Consider the following 19,125-nt stretch of genomic DNA (forward strand, 5'->3'; position numbering starts at 1 on the left):
TCTGCAATTGTATAATCAAACTGTTCTGTCCCTATGATGGGACTGACTATATGAAGTCATTAGGACATTCCCTGTGATTCTCTCCTCATGCAGGGTTGCCACTTTCTGGATAATCAGGAAAATGAAAATTGGTCAGGGAAAGTCAGGGAAATTGGTCTGAAGACAGGGAAAGTCAGGGAAATTGTGATTAAAATATATTCAAGCTGTGCGTTTTTGACCTTCTGATGCAAGAGCATGATCTGTTCTTGTGGCAACTGGAATAGAGAAGTAGCAGAATAAAAGTAAAACTTAATGATGCCCTTTCTCAGCTCCACTCCCAGCAGCCAGCTTAATGTGTTTGTTGAGCTCTGTCCCTGCATGATTTCCCAGGTCTGCCTGTAGCATTTGCAAAGCAAGGCTAGTTTAAACATTTAGCAATATCAAACTTTAAACATCTGTTTTCATCCCTACCTGATAGTACTGCATTTAACTTACATATAAAAATAAGCATGTTTTTGGGTCATGCTTGTGTATGGAATGGAAGCTTTGTCTCCTGCTAAACCCAGCAGAGTTGCAAATGAGTTTTTCTGCTGTTGGATTTCACAAACAACTCGCACTTTCTGCTCTGCACCATGCAAAGTAAATTTTGCAAACGTGATTAAGAACATAAGAGAAGCCATGTTGGATCAGACCAATGGCCCATCCAGTCCAACACTCTGTGTCACACAGTGGCTGAAAAACCCAGGTTGGCACCTGGGTTTTTCAGCCACTGTGTGACACAGAGTGTTGGACTGGATGGGCCATTGGTCAGGAGGTCCACCAGTGGGGCCAGGACACTAGAAGACCCCACACTGTTGTCCCTCCCAAACACCAAGAATACAGAGCATCACTTGCCCCAGACAGAGAGTTCCTGTGGCGCAGAGTGGTAAAGCTGCAGTACTGCAGTTGGAGTCCTCTGCTCACGACCTGAGTTCGATTCCAACAGAAGCTGGTTCAGGTTGCCGGCTCCAGGTTGACTCAGCCTTCCATCCTTCCGAGGTTGGTAAAATGAGTACACAGCTTGCTGGGGGGGAAAGTGTAATGACTGGGGAAGGCAATGGCAAACCACCCCATAAAAAGGTCTGCCGTGAAAACGTTGTGAAAGCAGCATCACCCCAGAGTCAGAAACGACTGGTGCTTCCACGGAGAACCTTTGCTTTAATAGCTACTGATGGACCTCTGCGCCATATGTTTATCCAATCCCTCTTGAAGCTGGCTATGCTTGCAGCCGCCATCCCCTCCTATGGCAGTGAATTCCATGTGTTAATCATCCTTTGGGGGAAGAGGTACTTCCTTTTATCCGTTCTAACCAAACTGCTCAGCAATTTCATTGCGTGCCCACAATTTCTTGTATTGTGAGAAAGGGAGAAAAGTACTTCTTTCTCTTCCTTCTCTATCCTGTGCATAATCTTGTAAACTTCTATCATGTCACCCCTGAGTTGATGTTTCTCCAAGCTAAAAAGCCCCAAGCTTTTCTTCATAGGGAAAGTGTTCCAACCCTTTAATCATTCTAGTTGCCCTTTTTTGCACTTTTCCCAATGCTGTAATATCTTTTTTGAGGTGCAGTGACTAGACTAGTACATAGAATTCCAAATGAGGACACACCATAGATTCATACAAGGTGATACTTTAGAGCCCCATGGCACAGAGTGGTAAAGCTGCAGTACAGCAGTCGAAGCCTTCTGCTCATGACTTGAGTTTGATCCCAGCAGAAGTGGTTCAGGTAGTCGGCTCAGGTTGACTCAGCCTTCCATCCTTCCGAAGTCAGTAAAATGAGTACCCAGCTTTGCTGGGGGGAAAGTGTAGATGACTGGGGAAGGCAATGGCAAACCACCCCATAAAAAGTCTGCCCCAGAGTCAAAAATGACTGGTGCTTGCACAGGGGACTACCTTTACATTTATTATGATACTGGCTGATTTGTTTCCAATTCTCTTCCTAATTGCGTAGGCCTTTTTTATTGCAGTTGCAAGGCATAGTGCTGCCCTTTTTTATTGCAGTCGCACATTGTTTCGACATTTTCAGTGAATTATCTACCACAACCCCAAGATCTCTCTCTTGGTCAGTCTCCTCCAGTTCACGCCCCATCAGCTTGTATTTATAGTTAGGATTTTTGGCCCCAATGTGCATTACCTTGCACTTGGTCACATTGAACCTCATTTGCCAAATTGACGCCCACTCGCCCAGCCTCAACAGATCCCTTTGGAGTGCCTTGCAATCCTCTTTGATTCTCACCACCCTGAACAATTTAGTGTCATCCACAAACTTAGCCACTTCACTGCTTACTCCCAACTCCAAATCATTAATGGACAAGTTAAAAAGCATCAGATCCAGTACTGAGCCCTGCAGCACCCCACTGCTTACCAACCTCCATTGAGAAAATTACCCATTTATACTCACTCTCTATTTCCTATTAATTAGCTAGTTTTTGATCCACAAGAGGGCTTGTCCTTTTACCCCATGACTCTTGATTGCTTGTTCCTGCTGGAGTTTGCAGAGTACCAACTCTCTCATCCTCTCTCCTGACTTCTCCCATGCATAAAGTTTACAAATGAGGGTTGTCTGCTTCTCTTAATTTGAGAAACTCCACCTCCTTCCTTTCTGCTGATCTGCTCATTACACTTTCTGGAACTAGAAAGTGCAACTTCCCCAGCTTTGGAAAGTTCCTACTTGTTGGCATTCAGGTTTACTTGAATTGAAGTTGTATCTTGGTGTAATCATTGGTGCAATTGCAAAACAGATGTTGCTGCAGTTAATGTTGAAAGAAGCTGGTATTAAATCTTTTACTTTGACAAATATTTTTGCAGTGGAGAGTTGTGTAGTTGTAGAATGGAACATTTCATTAAGCCTTGCATTAATGCAACATGACCTATTCATTTTTTTAACTTGTGGTTATATTTGAATGGTGGTCAGGGACATTGACAAATGTTGGTCAGGGAAAGTCAGGGAAATGTAAATAAAATTTTAGTGGCAGCCTTGTCATGCATTTGTGGTAAATGTATTCCATATCAGGTCTGCTGACTGACAATGCAGTCTTATACACAATTAACTTGAAGTAAATCCCACTGAACTAAGTACTTAATTGTAGAGGGGAGAGAGAAGAGATGTTTATGTTTATTTAGATTAATGGTGCACCTTAATAAAATGTTACGGTTGCAGTTCCTTGTGACGTAAGCCCTGTTCCTATATTTCTGGTGGCAACAGTTTTTCTTTCAAGAAGGAGCAAGTGGGCCACCCTTCTCTCAGTCGCATACTTCTGCCTCTGCAAAGGCTCACAGTGAATCAGAAGTTGTGTCCACACAGTTTCTTCTCCTCAAAGAGGAAGAGAACCTCCACATAATTAGGCCTTGATATACAGAGCCTGACTCATATTTTTAAGAGCATGGTACTGATAATGTTTGAACTGGGCTTAGTCCCATTCAACTCAGTGAGGGAACAAAGCTTCACACTATTCATGTATGACTGAAGTAGTAGCGTAGTTACTTCTCCATATAAGCACTGACATAGTGGCCAAAGGGCTGAACTTGGACAAAGTGACCAAAGGGATGATTAAGTTTGTAGCTGCCCGTTGAAGCTGACCCATAACCAGTGTTTCCTCTAAGCTGAGTTAGCATGAGCTAACAGTTTTTTAGTCTCTGGCTCACACATTTTTGTCTTAGCTCCGGAAGGATGGCCCCAGAGCAAACTAATTTATGAGGTAGCCAAATTTCTCACCCACAACTTTAATGCCAATAGCTCACAAAGTAGAATTTTTACTTACAAGATTCCACAGCTTAGAGGGAACATTGCTCACAGCTGATCAGATTGTCAGCAGTGAGTTGGGTTCTGATTTCACAGCACCTTCCTGTATCCTAGCCTGGTAGTGCTGAAATAAAGGAATGCTTCAGAGGAATAAGAAACTGACTGATCCATCCTCCCCTCCATAACATTTTTTTTTCCACACTGTAAAGTTGCAGATCAGAAGTAATTGATTACTGAGTTACGCATTGCAAAAGGGAGAGGAGAAAGATTATAGAGAGTCTACTGACTCTCCTCTCCCCCAAAGCTGAGTTCAGTATAAAATTTCCCTAGCAGGAGATCAAAACCAAGCTGGGAGTTGGCAGGTGCAGGTAGCCTATAGCTGCAAACAGCTGAGCAGCCCATTGATTAATCAGCCTCCTCATTGCCACCAGTGAGCAGGATAGGAGCCAAACCAGCAGGTGTTCAGACATGCCTGTATAATATTTTCACTTGTCTCTGCATTGTATGAAGCAAGTCATAAGAAGGCCACACATTTTCCAGATAGCCGCAGTTTAAATTTTTCCAGGCAAATCACTCAGGTCATCAAGTGGACTACACCAGCAGCAACTCCAAACATCTCTTGACTAATGGCTACTAGAAACAAATAGGACAGTAAATATCACGGCCTTTTGAACCCTGAAGCTAGGGAAAAAAACATCCCCAGCTACTGCCTCATCTAGACAGCCATGCGCACCATTGAATTCAGGACCTCACTAAAGGGTATGATCTGTAGAACAGTTCCTGTGAGAATTTTTGTCCTGGGATCTGTGCCTGGTTGTATTATTTTCCTAATGCACATCTGAAGAAGAAGACTGCAGATTTATACCCCACCCTTCTCTCTGAATCAGAGACTCAGAGCGTCTTACAATCTCCTATATATCTTCTCCCGCCACAACAGGCACTCTGTGAGATGGGTGGGGCTGAGAGGGCTCTCACAGCAGCTGCCCTTTCAAGGACAACTTCTGCAATAGCTATGGCTAACCCAAGGCCATTCCAGCAGCTGTAAGTGGGGAATCAAACCTGGTTCTCCCAGATAAGAGTCCGCATACTTAACCACTACACCAAACTGACTCTCTGAGGAGGAACAGGGATAGTAATATAGGCAAGCATGTTTCACATTTGATCTGCTGCTGACATATTTATATTGTACAAAAAAATCTCATGGGTTTCAGCCCTGAATGATAAGGATATTCCATTAATGAGCAATGTTTGTGCTTCCTTTCATTCAGGACTGTAATAGGTTTAACTACAAACTTTACCCTTAATAATGACAAACTAACATGTGAATTTTACTCAGAACAAAGATAGCAGTTCAGGAGATGGTTCCACATTGAGAGCATTCCCCACAATCAATTTATCACTATTCTGTGATTAGCTGCATTTGAAATTACAGTGAAGGGTACATAAACTGGCAGATACTGCAATTCTGAAGTCATTTATTGGATCATCCAGTATAAACTGGGAGTTTTATTATTATCATGAATTCTATTCCCCATACATTTATTACTGTTAGTTGTGATGTGCCTCAGTATTTTTTTCCAGTTTTAGAAGATTGGTGCTATTATGTCATGCCACTAGGAATATTTTCTAATGCCATAAACAGAAATAGCACCAATTCTCAGGGGTGTAATATACTATCAAACAAGTGGGGAGGGGAATGGCCACCATAGGGAGCAGTTCAGAGGCTGACAACTAGAAATCTGCTTTCCAACATGTGCCAAAATGGGTCATCCTGAGAACATGATAAAATAGCAACATAAAATCCACCCAGGTACCACAAAGATTATGCTTACATTCCACACAAAAACAAACAAAATGCTAGGAAAAAAAAACAGGACTGCAATGAGGAAGAAACAAGAGATCAGTGGATTGATGATGCAACCAAGGCTATGGGTTGATATTGGAATTGATGTTATAATTGCATGTACAAACGATGGTAAGTGTTCTACACTTACTTGGAACCCCCTTAATAGGAAAAGAAAATACATTCTGAAGAAGGCCACCATAGGTAGCAGCCTACTGGAAGAAAACTCTTCTAGAATCAGATATTCATCTCTAGGGTCCTTCAGTGTTAGAGGAATATTAACATGTAAATTGCTAAAATGATCACATGTTAAATTTTAGTGGAAATCACTTGTTTTTCATCCTCAAAGGAATCAATGCATTTGATATAAACACTGAGAATTCAGGACCTGTAGCTTAAAGGTATCTTTAAATTTGATGGGTGACTCTTTGGCACTTTGCATTGTCAATTATTTAGACCCCAGAAACAAAACATAGCTTTTTCAATACTCTTGCCATTACTTGTTACTAGTATTATTTCACTGGAGAACACTAAAATGGTCATTCTCATGCATTTCTTTTTCATCTAAGTCAAACTGCAAGGTATCCCAAAGTAGGTTTCTTTAAATCCTAGAGAAATTGATTTCCCTGTCAAACAGGAAGGTGTAACATAACAATGACCTGACCAGTGAAATGAAAGATGCATAAGGAGGTGTTTCATTCCAGAAGGGTTCATGAACTGTGCCTTTGAGTTAAGATCCCAGTTCAGTGGAAGAAGCAAAATCTTACATGGTGCTTCTTGAACTTGAACTTCTTGCAGAGGAACTGAGGGAACCCTCCACTTCCTATACTGCAGATACTCTTGGCATAGGCAGAATGCCAGAATGCTTAAATGAATAAAATATTTTAAAGATTCATCAACCCTCTGAACCATGCAAACAAGCTCTTACTATTAACCCAGTTATATGTTAATGTAAATAGATTGGCTTTTAAAATGTAAATTGTATCTGAGGAAAATACTTGCAGAGCTCTGGAAATAATAGCTTTATTCCATGATCCACTGCCTTGATACATGCATGCATTTGATTGATTTCATGGCTCATCCATCTTCTTTCCTTAACATGCTCTAGTTAGTCTGCTTTACATCAGAGAGTTTGGGCTTCTTTCCATGCATTGACATATGAGAAAGTAATGTGCTTACAATGGCAGTGAAGTATCTGAAGGGCTGCCAAAGCACAGAGTACCACAGAGAATTTAGAAATTATGTGTCATGAGAAGAGACCCAGAAGCAAGAAAGGATGGTGTGAATCCTGTGGAGTGTTGTGTGAAAATGAATTACCTTATTTGACTGCAAACATTAGGTTATGTCCCCCACACCCATAAGATCGCTTGTTACAGCCATAGTCTTCAACTGGAAATGCTTGAAAATTATTTAAAAGTATGTTTGGGTATGTAAACACACTTAAAGATGTTTATTAAAATCTAACCCCCACCCCCAGAAAATCCCTTCTGGAATGTTAAGAACCTTATTATTGATTTTAAAAAAGAAGAAGATTGGTTTATGTGTAAGCGCTGTCATGCTGCAGCAATCCAAAGATCTTTGGTATCCATCTATGTGTCCATGTTTTGAACTCTTGTCAGATGCTTTTAAGATGCTAAGAAGTGGGACAAGAAGGCCTTCTCCTTTTGTCTGAGCATCATCTGTCAAACATGATTGGATAATACCAGAGTGCTGTTCTTCCCATGGGTGTAATTCCCAACCATGTGTATATGTGATGAAGCTGTTTTTAGTATTCAGGAACCCACATAAAGGTAGTACATTATTTTTTACAAACAAGCTGTGAAGCTGCATTTTGGTAGCGTGTTGTCTCTCTGGAAATTATTTCCTCATGTATGCACCTATAAATGGGAGAGGAAAGAAAATAACACACCTGGAGCATACAGAATACATTGATGTGGAGAATAAGCAGCCAAAAGGTTCAGACTTCTAGAGAAAATGCAGTTACAATATGTGACCTAAGCCAAATATTGCAGAGGCAATCAACAATGGCTTTATGTGACTACTAGGGTGGCAGAAAATATTCTTCTGCTCTGTCTCGCAAATGTTGGAAAACAGTAAATACAGGAAAGATTGGCCAAGCTAAAGTAAGGAGTTGGAGCTGCTTGAGTAGCTGAGGAAGGTTAAAAAAAACCCTGGAATTCTCTGCTGATGTATCTTAGTGGTATCAATGGACTGTGAAGGATAATCTGTGGGCTAGCAAGAGTGATACTGCAAAGAACAAGTAGACATTAGGGTTTGTAGAATCTTTCGGGATCAAGTGCCATGTTCTACTGGAGAAAGTTTTCCTTCCAGACGTTTCGTTCTCAGCTGCGGAGAACATCCTCAGTGGCGTTGCAGCCGGAGCAGGCGCTCAGACCTTCTTGGCTGCTGTGCATTGAGTGGGGCCAGGGCTGCTGGAGAGTTGCTATTTGTAGGCTGGAGAGGATGTGATGAAAGGGCAATTGGTTTGTGGATGTGCCCATTGTTTGGTGGAGCTTCCTGGAAGGGTAGTGATAAGGAAACTGGCTGTTGAATGTGACCATTGTTCTGTGTTAATTGCTTGGAAGGTTGGAAGGGGTTTGAAGATAAGAAAGATGGTTGTTGACTGTGCTGATTGTTCTGTGGAATTTGCTGGTTGTTCTGAGACTTTCTGCAATTTATAGTCTGTAGGGTGTTTTGCAGAGCTGGGTACCAAGATTGGTGGATGAAAATGCCTTCTTCCTTTCTGTTAAAATTCTGCTAGTGTTTGTAAATCTCAATAGCTTCTCTGTTCAGGCGGGTATGATAATGTGAGACCGTAGAAAGGACTTCAGTTCTTTCAAAGTGGATGACGTGGTCTCCTTCTTGAAGTGCATGTTCAGCTACAGCTGATTTTTCTGGCTGAAACAAGCGACAGAGTCAAAAGTTCTCTTTGTCCCTTTGGGTTCTCTTCATCAGAAACACCCAAAGGGACAAAGAGAACTTTTGACTCTTAAATCTCACTCTTCTACTGCAGACCAATACCACTACCCTACTGAAACATTTCTAAAGCTCATTGACTTGGAAAAGGCCCAACTCTAGAAGGGCACTATGCCTTCAGTCCTAAGTGCAATTTCCTGGGAGTTATCCTGACTGGATAACATTAGATTTATTTCCAAGTAGACTTGCTCAGGATTGCTTCCTAAATTTATTAATCTCCTTCCTTTTTTGGTCATGTGGTGATGAATGTGTCAGAAATGAAACACAATCCTGCTGGATTTTCAATTTTGGAATTATTCCATGTGGTGGCAAGTGATGAGTGTCAGCTTTCAGATGTAGTAGCCAAGCAAAATACTACCTTCTTTGCAAAGCTGCACTGGAGTACTCGGTCCATGATGCTACAGATGGCTGCTCAGTCTGGCAGCGTTTCTGTGTAGGAATGTGAGCTAGTATGTGCTGTGAGTGGGAGTGAGGATATTGTGGAGGCAGGAATATGTGACTGCTTCTGTACTTTCATGCTGTGTACAGCAAACGATGCTCCCACTCCCACAACTTCCACACCCACACAAAGGCCAGTCACAATCTGTGCATTTTTGACAAAGAAGTATAGATAATGCTATCCTTACATTTTCTGCCCTGACATCATGTTGGCAACGGTATGTGCATAGTGAATATTTTAGACAAAGGCACATGTGCTACTTTGCACATCTGAGAAACTCTCTGTACATATGAGAGGGAGGGAGGCATGGTACAGGAAGTCTTTTTCTCTTAATCCCCCCTCCCCCATCCTCCAAGGCAGATTCTTGTTTCTTATCTAACTTCACTTCCTATCTTTTCAAGATAAAGAAGGCATTCTTACAATGAATTCACATGAGAACACGAAGCAGAATTTTTCTGTTAGCAAGGCAACATTTGCTACTTTGTTATTTAAACACACACACAAGGAGTAGAAAATAGTAAGAGTCCAGTAGCACCTTAAAGTGTTACAAAATTTGTGATACTTTTGTGAGTCACTGCTCACTTCTTCAGATTTTCATTAGCTTTTAAGATGCTGCTGGACTCTTACTCTCTTCTACTGCTACAGACATACTAACACGGCTCCCCATCTTGATCTACACCCACCCACCAAAACTTTATTTGACCTGTATACATGATGGCTGTTGGCTATTAATGATCTGTATTACATACATTTACAACTTTTGATTGAAATCCAAAATGGATTTGTGAAAACCAGACCATTTGAGGTGTCAGCAAATGATTCCTTTGCTTTCAACAAGTAATTAGGTGAGCCTGTTTAAGCAAGGTGGGGCAGCATACAGGCATTTGGGTGGAAATTACCCTTTGTCTTGTGGTTTGGAAGAGAGAGTAGAAGGGAATCCTTGCCAATTCAAAGTAAACATTGTCCAAATCCCTTCTGAAAATTTTTTTGCATTCTTGAAATCTCATACATTCATTTGGTTGTTCAATTAAGTGTTGGCTCCATAGCATTAGACTTTGAGTATAATGTAATTTTGGAAGCGCATTAAGGAGACAGGATATAGCGTTTTGTCTAATAGCTGGTCTTTCAGATAAGCAAACATTAAAACACTTTCTACACCCATTTGTTCACATTTATCAAGGGACCTTGAAAACAAGGTACTTAAATAAGTGTAAATTTAGCTGTCTCCTGACACACAGAAACTTTCCATCTGTTAATTGCATAACAAACATGGGGGGGAAATTCTTGCAGAATCTGAAAACTATTACTAACCTCCTTCATTGTAGTTGTTTTGTTGAGAATATTGCATCTTCTTATGAAATACTGAGCTACAACAATTTTTTCCCATTTCAATATATCCCTGTTCCATTATCTTGTTGTGCTATTTATTACAGCTTTGATCCAAAGAACAGTACATGCCCCAGTTTAAATGCATAGTTTCCAAATTAATGGGTTTTCTCTTTGACTTCAATGTTGAGGCCAGTGCTGCAGGCACAGTGAGGATGGGAATGACATGCAACATCAAAGTCAATGATGGTCAAAAGTCAAAAGACCTTCTGATGCTGGGCTTCCACGGGGCCATCCACATGTATTAGGTCTCTCTGGATCAGGATGAATGGCTGCAGTCTTGTGCCTTTTGACAGAAGTACAGTTCACAGAATTCTTTGAAGAAGTGGTAACTGTTGCAGAGTCATAAAATTGATAGATGTTTGTAGTTTAGCTATCTTCTAGAGTTCCTTTGGTGTTCCAGGGACTTGTCCTCAGCTGAATTGCCAGCTCAGGTGTTAATGAGTACCTGAATTCTGGTCCGCATATACTCACAGAGAACTGTGGTGTGATATAACAAAAATGACAGACACTGGAGTGTGGAGGAACAAGTAAAGTATCCCTTAATTGTCAGTTTATACACACACATGCATATACAGAGAGAGAGAGGGGGGCAGGCTTGCACAGCTTCAGCCAGAATCATTAGTGCAAGTCATTGTTTTTCAAATCAAGAATTTAACTTTAATTATATATAATTCAGATGTCCCGATTACTGACTTTAATGTAGCAGCGCTGATAAGTAAAGAGTCTAGAATGCAGTACACCCAGATGGATACTTTAAAATGATACAACAAATAAGCCAAAAAGGGCAATGCTCAGAATGTCCTTGAACAGAAAATAATTCTGTATGGTCTTTTTATAGTTTACAAAGAAAAACTGTAACTTTATACAGATTTGGGCTGTGTGATATGTGACATTTCTATACTGTACAAAGTGGATGAGCTCCCCAGCATGTATTAATATTACTCACTCTACTTATCGCCATTCTCCCAGTGCTTAGTGTGCATTTCTGTCCAATGTCTACATGCTAAAAGCAAGCAGATGATGAAGTGGTTCTCTTTTGCATACTTGTAAGGGAATGCTGGGGGCTGCAGAACACTTTAAAGTACCACTATTAAATTATATATCTATGAGAGCTTACTAAGCTGTAATAATAAAATGGACTTGACCCTTCACACCAAAGTGTTATATTACAATATAAAGAACTATGTTTCTGTCAAGTTAAATTTATATTTATCTGCTGGTTTTGTGTCACCCTAATCTTGAAATTCAGCAAGTTCTGTACTAACAAATGTCTTATTAGGGGTACTGCAGGGAGCAATTATTTCCCTTCCCCTTTCTGCCATTTTATAGAAGCATACATCTTACCCACATAATCTCAAAACACTCAAGAAGCAGCTTTATTATAAGGGCTTTAATTATTCAAAGACTCTTTTCTTTCATTTGTGCTCACTCCAGCCTCTGGTTAACCCATTAATGTTTAAACAAATTAGAGATTGAAATGAGCAAAGGCCTTGAAGTCTTAAGACGATAAGTTGGTACCGAGTATTTTAGAAATAATAAAGGTATACCTTGGAGAGGTGCCAAACTCATCAGTCCACTGTTGAGCCAGCAGGCAGGAAGCCCATTGTCCTCAAGTGTAATGCATTATTATCTTGGAATTATTCACTTACTGACAGATACTCACAGGAATTATTCACTTACTGACAGATAAAATATGGGGAGCAACAGGAAGTATAAGTACCTGTTCTTCCTGTTTCTAACACTGGTCAGTATTATTAGGAATACAACTCCTGAATCTTCTACCAAGGAGAGATATGAAATTGATCTGGGAACAGCAAACGTGACACTTTTTATTCCTCTTCATTCCACTCCATTCCACTGCATCCAAATTTCATTATATCCAAAGTCAATATGCTTTAGATTTGAGAATTAAGTTGCAATAAACAGCTGCACTTGGGTAACACAGTTCAACCCTTGGGTAACACAGTTCAACCTGTTATTCCTTTAGTGGATCTATTGCTTCTAAGAGTAAACATTGGTTCTTTGAGGTTCAGCATCTCAACTGGTACCATTATCAAGGTCCCAAGGTCAAGAAGGAGTAAGTCAGGTGGCCAAAGACAAGTGGAGTGATCTAAGACAGGAATGGGCCAAAGTCTAGAGGCAGCAGCTAATGAACAGATGGGCCAGATGCAAACGTTGTCCAAGGTAAGCTCCATATGCAACTGCTAGAGTGAAGAAGCATGGAGAATAAGGTCAAAATCAGGTAGGTCCATCTAATCAGTAAAGAGGTGACTCAGGCTAAAAAGCTGGACCTGGGCTAAGGCTTTGTACAACCAGATGTTTGGTTTTCTTGGATCAACTGCTTTTATATTTTGTATTGCTAACAACCCTTTGGTAACACAGTTCAACCTGTTATTCCTTTAGTGGATCTTCTACCTCAGTGGAAGTAAGGCAATCAGCCTGTCCATGAGAAGTCTCAGTTTGAGACTCTTGGTATCCTACAGTAAGCTAATTAGTACCAAGGGGGTAGCAGAGGGAGGGAAGAACTATGTCAAGTTACAGGGGAATCTTTGTTTCTAACTTTAGGTCCTTCTTCAGTTATCAGCAATGACGACGATTCAGCAAGTCCTCTGCATCACATCTCTAATGGGAGTAATACTCCATCATCTTCTGAGGGCGGCCCAGATGCAGTAATTATTGGAATGACAAAGATTCCTGTGATTGAAAATCCTCAATATTTTGGAATCACAAACAGTCAACTGAAGCCTGACACATGTAAGTTTTTTTTTAAAAAAAAGCACTTATATATATTCTTGTAACTATTTTTGGTCTCTTAGATTGTGTCTCAGACTCAGAGCTGAGTTGTTAATAAAATGTGTTTTTGCAAAGGAAGAAGTGGGAATACTTGTATGCTAGTTATCAGTAGAGTTCCATGGTGTAGAGTGGTAAAGCTGCAGTACTGCAGTCTGAGCTCTCCGCTCATGACCTGAGTTCGATCCCGGCGGAAGCTGGATCCAGGTAGCCGGCTCAAGGTTGACTCAGCCTTCCATACTTCCAAGGTCGGTAAAATGAGTACCCAGCTTGCTGGGGGGAAAGTGTAGATGACTGGGGAAGGCAATGGCAAACCACCCTGTAAAAAGTCTGCGGTGAAAATGTCATGATGCAACGTCACCCCAGAGTCGGAGACAACTGTTGTTTGCACAGGGGACTACCTTTACTTTTACTATTTATCAGTGACTTCTTTCAGGCATATAATGAACACATGCACTTAGATCTGAAGACTAAAATGTAGTTCAGTTCAAAACTAGTACCCACAGTCTGAATTGGTGGCATCCATTCTACCTGCAAGTGCAGTCTATGCTTGCCTATTCTCCAAATACAAGGAGTCCACCATTCAAATCCTGGAAACAAATTTTGATTTGGTTTCCAAAAGTAATGCAGTATTTGTAAGCTAGCATTTTGTACATTTAGCAACCAAATTAATTGTGTTCTAGCATTTTGTGCCTATTGAAAATAAAATTAAAAATTGTGGTGTTTGCTCAGTGATGTCACTTTCACCTCTAGCCAAGTCCTAGCTTGTCAAAACTTTCTGTATATAAGAAGTCAAGTAGCACCTTAATAACTTTTGTGAGCTTTTGTGAGTCAGAGTTCACTTCTTCAGATGTTAGGAAGAGAAAATCATGGTCCTCATTTTTATTGGGCAAAATATAGAATGCGACGGAGAAAGGGAAGAGTTGGAGGCAGAGAGAGGCTTAGTATAAATCCTGCCAAAAATATTTCAGGTGTGATTCTCTTTGTAAGGGACTGGAATGTATTTTGTTATACATAATGGATGATGAGAGAGGGCAGGGGATCTAGGCTGCCTCTTATAGGGTACAGATAAACAAAAGTATGATTAAGTAGTACAAACAACTAATGAAGGAAGAAGCAGTCTGAAGCATAATAAAATTAACAGATGTCAATAAAGGGTTATAGTTATTACAGCATGTTAAAAGCTAATTAAAGTTTCTACAAACAGGACCTGTTGAGCTTTTAGAAATTATAGTAGGGAAACACAACAATCTGTTTAAGCTGAAATAAGATTTAGCAGTTAGTTTCTTGATGAGTTTTAATTCAGCACGTTTGCATTGTGTATTCTCTTTGAAGATGTGCACAGGCCTGTAGCCAGAAAATTTTGGGTGGAGGGGCCATGGGGCTTGGCAGCTTCTTTCCCATTCTGCTTTCAGCCTCCGCCCATCTCCAGGGAACAGTTACCTCCCCCCTACTACTCAGGAGAAAGACCCTGCCCACCAAAGCAGCCTGCAGCAGCCTGCAGCATGCAAGGGGGGGCGGGAATGCTGATAGGGAAGAAGCTCACACACACACCACCTTCCCCTGGCAGGATCCTTCCATGGACCAAGCCCCTTTCTCCCTCCTTCGGTCTGCTAAGAATATCTCTCTGTACAACACTTGCGCCTTGCAGATGAAACCCAAATAATCATCTCTTCCCATGCCATCCATGGGTTCTTTGCTTGGCTGCTCTCGGATTTATGAAAGTTGTGCAAAGGTCAGCAAAGCACAGGAGAGTTAGTGCCACTTTAAAACATAGAGGACCCCCCCACACACTGTCATTCTCTCTCTCTTACTCTCGGTGCCTCTCTCACTCCTCCCCCCCACTGTCTCTCTCTCTCTCTCTGCCCCTTGCACATGGAGTCTCTTTCCAAAAGTTTGTTTTAAAAAAAGCTGGAGGGAGGGGCGAGCACACCATGGCACAGTGTAGGAGTGACACAGCTTTATTCCAGCAAAGCAGAGGGAGCTGCCAAAGCAAAGGAGGGGGTGCTGGGCAGTGGTAGTGGCTCTACTGATGTTCAGAAAGAACGCACAGCAAGTTCCTAGAGTGCACTGTTCTCTAAGGCAGTGCTTCAAGTGAACAGAGGAGGATAAGGCAGTGACCAATGTAGTGGCCCTATAGAGGTTAGTGGGGGGGGGGGAGGGTTAAACAGAGCAGCGTCCCCCCTGGACCACCCCCCCCCCATAGCTACAGGCCTGGATGTGCGGGTTTTTATTTTATTTTATTTTATTGGTAGCTTTCAAGTCACAGTATGGGTAGAAAGATTAAAATGGGTAGAAAGATTAAAATGTCCCCCCACGAGTTTTTGGGTGATAAGATTTCTTATGTCAGATTTGTGTTCATTGATTGTTTTACATAGAACCAACACATTTCTCCAATGTACACAATAAAAGGGCATTTATGGCACATGATGGTATGTATTAAATTGGATGATGAGCAAGGGATGAGTCCAAGATGGAATAGCTGATATTAGTGAGTTTTCAATATAAGGTGGAATTTATATATTGATTGAAGAGTTTCAGAGTGGTGATGGCCAGCATTCAAGTTTCAGTGATATGAATCTCTGATTGTTGAACTAAATGTGTGCATTTGGATTTCATTTCAGAGCCAAAATTATATACAAAATCTGCTGTTTCAGGTCAGTTAGGTGCTATTTGAAATGGCAACAGGTACTCCCCAAGTTTTCAGAATTCTGCAAACCAGAACCTGAAAATTTTTGGTTTGTTTGTTTCAGCTTTTGGGTTCCACTGTTTTCAGTGGGCCATAAATCTGGCGTCCAGATTCCAGATGCCTGGTCTACTGCCACTGTTTTCAAAATACCAAAATTTAATCCATACATACCACAAACCATTCTAATTTAGGCACATCACAGAGAAAAAATGTGAAATTCTTAGAGGCTGAATTGCCTAAAATCCAGGGGTGTTAAACATATGGCCCATATGCCAGAATCAGCTGGCCCATGAGCAAATAGTGAGAGGGAGAGAAGTGGAGGGAACCACACTTTCACCTGCACTTTGAGGCTCTTTTCTCTCCCCCTCCCCAAATGGAGTGGCTGGGGCCAAAAGCCATTCCCATCTGTTCCAGCACAAATCCTGCACCTTCGTTGCTTGGAGCTGCATGAGGGACAAGAAGCAGGCACCTGAAAGGTCAGTAGAGGGTCTTTTTTTCTTGCTACAGTGCATATGTGTGTTTCTTCTTTTTTGTTTTGCTTTTTGTCAGGGTGGTCATTCCACAGCTTTTCCTTGGTGCAGGGTAAAATCCCATGGTCAGAAATACTTAGGAAGAAGTGGGTTCAGGAGGGGTGGGAACTTCTTAAAAGCAAAATACTGAAAGTGCAATCACAGACGATTCCTATGAGAAGAAAAAATGGAAAAAGCCTAAATAAGCCGAGTTGGCTCCATAAACAGCTCTCTAAAGACTTGAGAAATAAAAAAGACTCCTTTAGGAATTGAAAGGAGGGCCTTATAACCAAGGATGAATATTAACAAATCACCAGTACTTGTAGAGAAAAAGTTAGGAAAGCTAAAGCTCAGTATGCACTTAGGCTGGCCAAAGTTCTAAAAACAACAAAGGGTTCTTTTCTTATATTCAGAGTAAGAAAAAGAGCAAGGACATGGTAAGCACATTGTGAGGGCAAGAAAGTGAAATTGTAACACGTAATGAAGAGAGGGTGGAACGGCTCAATTCCTACCTTTCCCCAGTCTCTTCTTTTGAGGGAAACGTTGCTCAACATGGCAAAAACAGAACAACCTAGGATCAGCATAGGGGTAGTACATAAACACCTAGTTTCTTTAAATGAAACGAAGTCCTCAGGGCCAGATGAATTGCATCCAAGGGTTCTAAAAGAGCCTGCAGATGTAATTTCTGAGCCTCTGGCTATTATTTTTGAGAATTCTTGGAGAACAGGAGAGGTGCCAGAAGATTGGAGGCTGGCGAATGTTGTCCCCATCTTCAAGAACTGGAAAAAAGATGATTCAGGTAGCTACCAACTCATCACCTTGATGTCTATACCTGGCAAAGTTTTAGAACAAATCATCAGTCAGTCAGTCATGGAACATTTAGAAAGAATGGATGTGATTACTAAGAGCCAGCATGGGTTTCTCAAAAACAAGTCATGTCAGACTAACCTTGCTGGATCAGGGGAATGCTGTAGACATCGTTTATCTTGATTTCAGTAAGGCTTTTGATAAGGTTCCACATACTATCCTTGTTGACAAGTTGGTAAAATGTGGTTTGGATCCTATTACTGTTTGGATCTGTAACTGGTTGACGGATTGCATCCAAAGAGTGCTTGTGAATGGTTCCTCATCCTCTTGGAGAGGAGTGACAAGTGGAGTGCCTCAAGGATCTGTCCTGGGACCTGTTTTGTTCAACATCTTTATAAATGATTTGGATGAAGGAATAGAGGGAATGCTTATTAAATGTGCAGATGATACGAAATTGGGAGAGGTTGCAAACACAGAAGAAGACAGAAATAAGATCCAGCATGACTTTGACAGGCTGGAAAACTGGGCTAAAATCAATAACAAGGATAAATGTAAAGTTCTGCATTTAGGTAGGAAAAATCCAATGCATGGTTATAGGATGGGGGAGACTTGTCTTAGTAGTAGTATGTGCAAAAAGGATCTAGGGGTCTTAGTGGACCAAACACTGAACATGAGTCAACAGTGTGATATGGTGGCTAAAAAGGCAAATGCAATTTTGGGCTGTATCAACAGAACTCAAGTATCCAGATCATGTGAAGTGATGGTATCACTTTACTCTGCTCTGGTAAGACTTCACCTGAAGTATTGTGTTCAGTTTTGGGCACCACATTTTAAGAAGGATATAGACAAGCTGGAATGGGTCCAGAGGAGGGCGACGAAGATGGTGAGGAGTGTGGAGACCAAGTCCTATGAGGAATGGTTGAAAGAGCTGGGGATGTTTAGCCTGAAGAGAAGGTGGCTGAGAGATTATATGATAACCATCTTCAAGTACTTGAATAGAGGATGGTGTGGAATTGTTTTCTGTGGCCCCAGAAGACAAGACCAAAACCAGTGGGTTGAAATTAAATCAAAAGAGTTTCCAGCTCAACATTAGGAAGAACTTCCTGACCATTAGAGTGGTTCCTTAGTGGAACAGTCTTCCTCGGGAGGTGGTGGGCTCTCCTTCCTTGGAGGTTTTTAAACAGAGGCTAGACGGCCATCAGACAGCAATGAAGATCCTGTGAATTTAGGGGGAGGTGTTTGTGAGTTTCCTGCATTGTGCAGGGGGTTGGAGTAGATGACCCTGGGGGTCCTTCCAACTCTATGATTCAACTATGGAAAACTCCCACAAGATAGATGAGTCTTTAAAAGAAACTGGAAGGTACAGAGACAAGCAGAATGCACAAATTGAAACTGAAACCTAATTATATATGAAATGGAGATTTACAGGGATTTTTAAAATTCCAGGTAGAGTGCCATCAAGAGGTCCATCAGTGGGGCCAGAACACTAGAAACCCTCCCACTGTGGCCCCCACAAACACCAAGAATACAGAGTATCACTGCCCCAGACAGAGAGTTCCAACAATATGCTGTGGCTGCTAGCCGATGGACCTCTGCTCCATATGTTTATCCAATCCTCTCTTTAAACTGTCTATGCTTTCAGCCACCACCTCCTGTGGCAGTGAATTCCATGTGTTAATCAGCCTTTGGGTGAAGAAGTACTTCCTTTTATCATCTCTAACCCGACTGCTCAGCAATTTCATTGAATGTCCACAAATTCTCGTATTGTGAGAAAGGGAGAAAAGTACTTCTTTCTCCCCCTTCTCCATCCCATGCATAATCTTGTAAACCTCTATCATGTCACCCCTCAGTTGACGTTTCTCCAAGCTAAAGAGCCCCAAGTGTTTTAACCTTTCTTCATAGGGAAACTGTTCCAAAACCCTTTAA

The 19,125-nt window shown here is 41.3% G+C and overlaps 1 protein-coding gene across 10 annotated transcripts in view; it reads left to right on the forward strand.

Annotated features, from left to right (window-relative positions):
- The window catches only part of NTRK2 (neurotrophic receptor tyrosine kinase 2), a 322,822-nt gene that overhangs the window by 193,453 nt on the left and 110,244 nt on the right, over positions 1 to 19,125 (forward strand). For 8 of the 10 annotated variants that reach the window (XM_060235418.1, XM_060235426.1, XM_060235422.1 and 5 more), the window contains one exon: positions 12,970 to 13,158. In XM_060235418.1, the coding sequence (XP_060091401.1) occupies positions 12,970 to 13,158 (189 nt within the window). The remainder of the gene's footprint in view (positions 1 to 12,969; positions 13,159 to 19,125) is intronic. The other 2 variants (XM_060235421.1, XM_060235427.1) reach the window with 1 other exon arrangement.

Source organism: Heteronotia binoei, chromosome 4 (genome assembly GCF_032191835.1).
Source record: "Heteronotia binoei isolate CCM8104 ecotype False Entrance Well chromosome 4, APGP_CSIRO_Hbin_v1, whole genome shotgun sequence".
NCBI classification, from domain to species: domain Eukaryota; kingdom Metazoa; phylum Chordata; class Lepidosauria; order Squamata; family Gekkonidae; genus Heteronotia; species Heteronotia binoei.